The sequence below is a fragment of the Salvelinus fontinalis genome, chromosome 25, assembly GCF_029448725.1.
Source record: "Salvelinus fontinalis isolate EN_2023a chromosome 25, ASM2944872v1, whole genome shotgun sequence".
Taxonomy (NCBI): Eukaryota; Metazoa; Chordata; class Actinopteri; order Salmoniformes; family Salmonidae; genus Salvelinus; species Salvelinus fontinalis.
The window spans coordinates 15,997,646-16,003,645 of record NC_074689.1 but is presented as its reverse complement, the minus strand read 5'-3'; the positions used below and the strand labels follow the sequence as shown (position 1 = coordinate 16,003,645).

The 6,000-nt window shown below is 37.7% G+C and overlaps 1 protein-coding gene across 2 annotated transcripts in view; it reads left to right on the top strand.

Annotated features, from left to right (window-relative positions):
- Positions 1–1,708: 1,708 nt before the first annotated feature.
- Positions 1,709–6,000, top strand: part of snx7 (sorting nexin 7) — a 39,258-nt gene continuing 34,966 nt past the window's right edge. For both annotated transcript variants that reach the window (XM_055881408.1, XM_055881407.1), the window contains exon 1: positions 1,709–1,922. In XM_055881408.1, the coding sequence (XP_055737383.1) occupies positions 1,806–1,922 (117 nt within the window). In that variant the 5' untranslated portion in view covers positions 1,709–1,805. The remainder of the gene's footprint in view (positions 1,923–6,000) is intronic.

Genomic DNA, 6,000 nt, shown 5'->3' with positions numbered 1-6,000 from the left:
GCTTGGTGGAAAGGGTACGCAGGACGATAATGGAACCATTTCAAGGGCTTCCTGCCTCTCTCTCTGCCTGCATGTGGGAATTTATGCCCGTCGGGAATGAAATTGACACAATATTTGAGTGTCACCCAGCATCATTATCATGTACATTTCAAAATGTACAGATAAGAGAGAGAGAGAGAATATGCCTTTTTTCTCACTAGACCAATAGTAGTGTGTTGGTGTCATCATGCATTCTGCATGCAAACATTATGTTTTAAAGCTAAAGAGGCTGTTGTATGTAGTGACTACAGTCATGGCAATACTCCAGGCCATCATAGTAAGTAAGAATTTGTTCTTAATTAACCTGCCTGGAAAAATAAAGGTCAAATAAATACAATTAAATAAATAGTGTGTTGTTAAGAAAAAGGGGGAGAAGCTGTGATATGTTTTGCTGCATAAACCTACTATGAATTATTAACTTTCAAATTATCCATTAATTTGTATTGATCAACACAACTATTTGGGGATAGAATCGTAGCCTACATCTTGTGGCCATTGAAAACGATCATTGACACACTCCTTAAAATATTTTATCCCCGTGAAACGGACAATTTCAGGAGCCAGATCCAATTTCGTAATTATAATAACGTCCTGACACCTTGGAATCAGATAGCCAATGCCCCTCTCTCTCTGTATTGCTTTCAGTTTTGACACATAGCCTACCCCGGAGAAAAATAAAGAATATCCTTTGTGCAACAGTGACATCTTTTGGTTAAAAATATCCCTGCTTGGAGTTGTAGAGGATGTGTGAGGTCCAGGTCAACAAATCAGCAATATATTCTGTATTAGGCTACTACTGTACGCTTTTATTGAAAAACCAAATCTCTGATTTAGGCTACTACTGTACGCTTTTATTGAAAAACCAAATCTCTGATTTAGGCTACTACTGTACGCTTTTATTGAAAAACCAAATCTCTGATTTAAAGATAAATAACTTATCTTAGAGAAACAATAAACACCAACGCATCCAGTAGCCTAAGACTTTAAAATAAAAATGCTACCTGTATAATAATTGCAATGTACTTTCTATAGTAGCAATATTGTAATATTGTAATATCCATTCCAGCCTCATCTCGGGTAACGCAGGACTCAAATGTCGCGTGATTGTTCAACTGCTTTTTATGTTTAGGTATTCTGCCCACGGTTTCCGCGAGCTACCACAGCCACAAAGTCAAAATTGCCTATATCGTAAAAATGTATGAAAACAAAAATGAGTTTTGGGGTTATAATTTAAAGTTAGGGTTAGGTATAAGGTTAGCAGTGGGGTTAGGGTTAAAGTCACATTTTAAGAAAATACATTATAGAAATAGGCGGGGTTCATGACTTGGCTGTGGTAATTAGTCTCTGCCCACGAAAAAAAACTGCCATAAAAGACTATAGAAGTAAATCCATGGCTATTCAAATTAATGCTAGTCCTTATTCCTTCACACAGGTCACAGTCATCACATGTAGTCATACTCTCCTACCATGAACATCAAAGGCTACATTTTGTTGCTTCTTCTATTCATAACAGTGACACGTAGCTATGTCATATAACATTGATGTCACATACTTTTACAGATATTATCTGAGATGTCAGATATCCATATCCTGACCTATCCAATTCAACTCATCCGTGGCCAACCCTCTCCTTTCCAGTGGTACTTCCGTTTCTGCGCAGTAAATTGAATTCACTCAAATTCTGAAATTATACTGAGTTTCAGCAGCAGCAGCGACTGCTGATGATGTCCCCGTAGCCTACATTGTCGGTGTAAATCTGGGCAGCTATGAGTAGAACTATCGACGCTGTTGTGTCCCCCACCCAAACAAATACAATACCTGCCGACATCTCCGGACAGATGTTAGATCTAGACGAGGACGACGATTTAGAAGTTTTCAGCAAGGTAAAAACAACACTAGCCTACTAATGTGGAACGTACAGGGAAGTTTAGAAACTGAGTTGGCGCAGGGGGTTGAATGCGATATTTCTGTGCTACGTGGATAGATTACATTTGACACTCAGTGGTGAGTTAATCGTTCAGGGAATGTTGTATTGCTTTTGTAAATCCAATGAAGTTTAGGCAGGAAAGTGAATTGTTAGGGTACTTTCTTTCCACTTGGATAGTCAAATGTATCTCTTACCAGTTTAAATCACTGTATTTTACGTAGTCTACATCAATGCACCCCGACTGCATCTTAAAAGTATATTTTATATCAGACATTGGCTCGAAACAGTATTACCCTTTTGAATTCTCTGCTGATGTTATGTTTTTGTCAGTTTCAAAGGTCACTCGATCAGGCGCTGTCATGCAAATATCATTAGGACTAATGCCGCGTTCAAAAAACTATGAACTCGTAATAATACGAGGTCAAATCATGACGTGTGATCTTTAGCTCGGAAAGTCGGAACTCTAAAAGAGGCCCGAGTTCCCGAGTTGGATCACCGTTGAAATACATTTTTCCCAGGCGGAACTTTTTCCCCCCCTCCAGTTCCGAGTTGTTTTCAACGCAATGAAGTCGGAAGTCAGAGATTTCCGAGTTCCAAGTTCCCAGTTGTTTTGAACACTGCATACTTTATATTGTTGCCATACACAGAGGCGTCATGCACATAAGGGGAACGTGCCCCCTTAGATTAGTCCTGCACTTTAAAAAAAAAACATTTTGTTTCTCTGATACTACTAGCCACCTAGCAATTTTATGAAGTTGTCTTTAGCTAGCCCAGTAAGGTTCACAATCTCCCAAAGTTGTAACTAGCTACCATTTCAGGCAATCATTGAAGTTAGAGTAGCTCGCTTTTCTATCTTAGATGGCATGCCAATTACTAAATGCTAGTGCTGAACAATTAACTGAATGTTGGTTCTTTTTTTTAAACAACTAATTGACCAAAGTTCAATTATTTGGAATTTCATTTACTTTAGTTTTTTTGTGAACTCAATTTGCACATTGCGCTGCAGTTTCTCCAAAGCTAAATCAGATCAAGCCCAAACTGTCCGAACTTGAAGGGTGTTGTAGTTTCCAACTGGCTGAAGTTCTATATAGTTTAGTGCAGAAAATCTGGTAATTAACTACAAAGACCATAATCCATGCGTGCCTATTTGTCCGGTCTATTTATTTTACACCTATGTAAAAGACTGAAGAATGCCTGATCAAGAAGTATAGAAAGTGGTTGCTTCACAATGTATCTCTACCTGAAAATACATGATCGAAGTGATAAATCGTATTCAGCAGTCCTAAAAGTATGCCTTATTTACTTTGAAGAACTAATAAAATAGTGATTTTTATCAGACAGAATGGGCAGCAGCTCTATAGTGATGAGATGACTTGGAATTAAATAAGTCATTAAAAAAAATAGTAGTATACACAACCTGAAATATTTTATTAAAGTAATGTGAATAAATTATGGTTTATAAGTGATACACAGTAATGGGCAGTCACTACCATCATGGGACTTTTATTAATTGTTTTATTCTGTGTTACAGCATTCAACCTTCATAATGCATAGTGCATTTAATGTTAAAAAAGTTATTATTTTGTAATAATAGAACTGAAACCGAACCAACCTTTTGAACTCCCAAGTGGCGCAGCAGTCTAATGCACTGCATCTCTTTGCTAGAGGTGTCACTACAGACCCTGGTTCGATTCCAGGCTGTATCATAACCTGTCGTAATTGGGAGTCCCATAGGGCAGCGCACAATTGGCACAGTGTTCTCCGTGTTAGGGTTTGGCTGGTGTAGGTAGTCATCAATTTGTTCTTAACTGACTTAAGTGGTTTGGATTTGGCAGAACAAATTGATAAGGGAACACTCATTTGGGGCGGCAGGTAGCCTAGTGGTAAGAGCGTTGGGCCAGTAACCGAAAGGTTTCTGGATCGAATCCCTGAGCTGACAAGGTAAAAATCTGTGATTCTGCCCTGGAACAAGGCAGTTAACCCACTGTTCCACGGTAGGCTGTCATTGTAAATAAGAATGTTCTTAACTGACTTGCCTAGTTAAATAAAAGGTTACTTTTTTTTTTTACCTCTCAGCGATAACCCAGATTTTAGCAAAAATATAGAGAAGCATATTTTGTTTCTTAAAAAAAGAACCACCAGTCAGAGAGCTCAAGAGGTATGCTTAGATGTGCAGAAAAGTAAAAAAAAAAAATCTAATTAAGCATAATGATTATGACTGTATATTGCAGGAAAAGGGTGTTTCAGGTGTTTGAAAAAAGCAAAATTCTCCAATTTACAGACGTGGACCTAGACTAGAGGTCGACCGATTATGATTTTTCAACTCCGATACCGATTATTGGAGGACCAAAAAAACTGATAGATTAAATCGGCCAATTTAAAAAAATATATATGTATTTGTAATAATGACAATTACAACAACACTGAATTAACACTTATTTTAACTTAAAATAATACATCAATAAAATAAATTGTCTAAAATAAATAATGAAACATGTTCAATTTGGTTTTAATAATGCAAAAACAAAGTGTTGGAGAAGAAAGTAAAAGTGCAATATGTGCCATGTAATAAAGCTAACGTTTAAGTTACTTGCTCAGAACATGAGAACGTATGAAAGCTGGTGGTTCCTTTTTAACATGAGTCTTCAATATTCCCAGGTAAGAAGTTTTAGGTTGTAGTTATTATAGGACTATTTCTCTCTCTACCATTTGTATTTCATATATCTTAGAACATCCAATAGTCAAATAGGTACTTTAGTATTGCCAGCCTAATCTCGGGAGTTGATAGGCTTGAAGTCATAAACAGCGCAATGCTTGAAGCACAGCGAAGAGCTGCTGGCAAATGCACGAAAGTGCTGTTTGAATGAATGCTTACGAGCCTGCTGCTGTCTACCACCGCTCAGACTGCTCTATCAAATGATAGACTTAATTATAATATAATAACACACAGAAATACGAGCCTTAGGTCGTAATATGGTCAAATCCGGAAACAATCAGTTTGAAAACAAAATGTTTATTCTTTCAGTGAAATACGGAACCGTTCCATATTTTATCTAACGGGTGGCATCCATAAATCTAACTATTGCTGTTACATTGCACAACCTTCAATGTTATGTCATAATTATGTAAAATTCTGGCAAATGAATTACGGTCTTTGTTAGGAAGAAATGGTCTTCACACAGTTCGCAACGAGCCAGGCGGCCCAAACTGCTGCATATACCCTGACTCTGCTTGCACAGAATGCAAGAAAAGTGACAATTTCCCTAGTTAAAAGAAATTCATGTTAGCATGCAATATTAACTAAATATGCAGGTTTAAAAATATATACTTGTGTATTGATTTTAAGAAAGGCATTGATGTTTATGGTTAGGTACACAGTGCTTTTTTCACTATTGTTTGTTAAATCACCCGTTTGGCGAAGTAGGCTGTGATTCAATGACAAATTAACAGGCACCGCATTGATTATATGCAACGCAGGACAAGCTAGATAAACTAGTAATATCATCAACCATGTGTAGTTAACTAGTGATTATGTGAACATTGATTGTTTTTTATAAGATAAGTTTAATGCTAGCTAGCACCTTACCTTGGCTCCTTGCTGCACTCGCATAACAGGTAGTCAGCCTGCCATGCAGTCTCCTCGTGGAGCGCAATGTAATCGGCCATAATCGGTGTCCAAAAATGCTGATTATCGATTGTTATGAAAACTTGAAATCGGCCCTAATTGGCCATTCCAATTAATTGGTCGACCTCTAGCCTAGACTCCCTCCGGATCACACCCCCAGTTATCCTCACTTTTGTGCCCCCTCAGATTGTTGGTCTGCATGATGCCCCTGTTGTCTAATGTAGCAATATTTTTGATACTCTTGTCACATTTTGTTGCCAAATCTGACTGTTGCATGATCATTGCTGGATGAAAGTTGTGGCCGCCAAGATCACACAACTAAGTTAACAGGGTTTTTGAAGTTCATCTGTCAGACTAGCAGAAGAATCAGCCACATTTTGCAATGAACTTTCTGCCTTGCAGCAAGAAA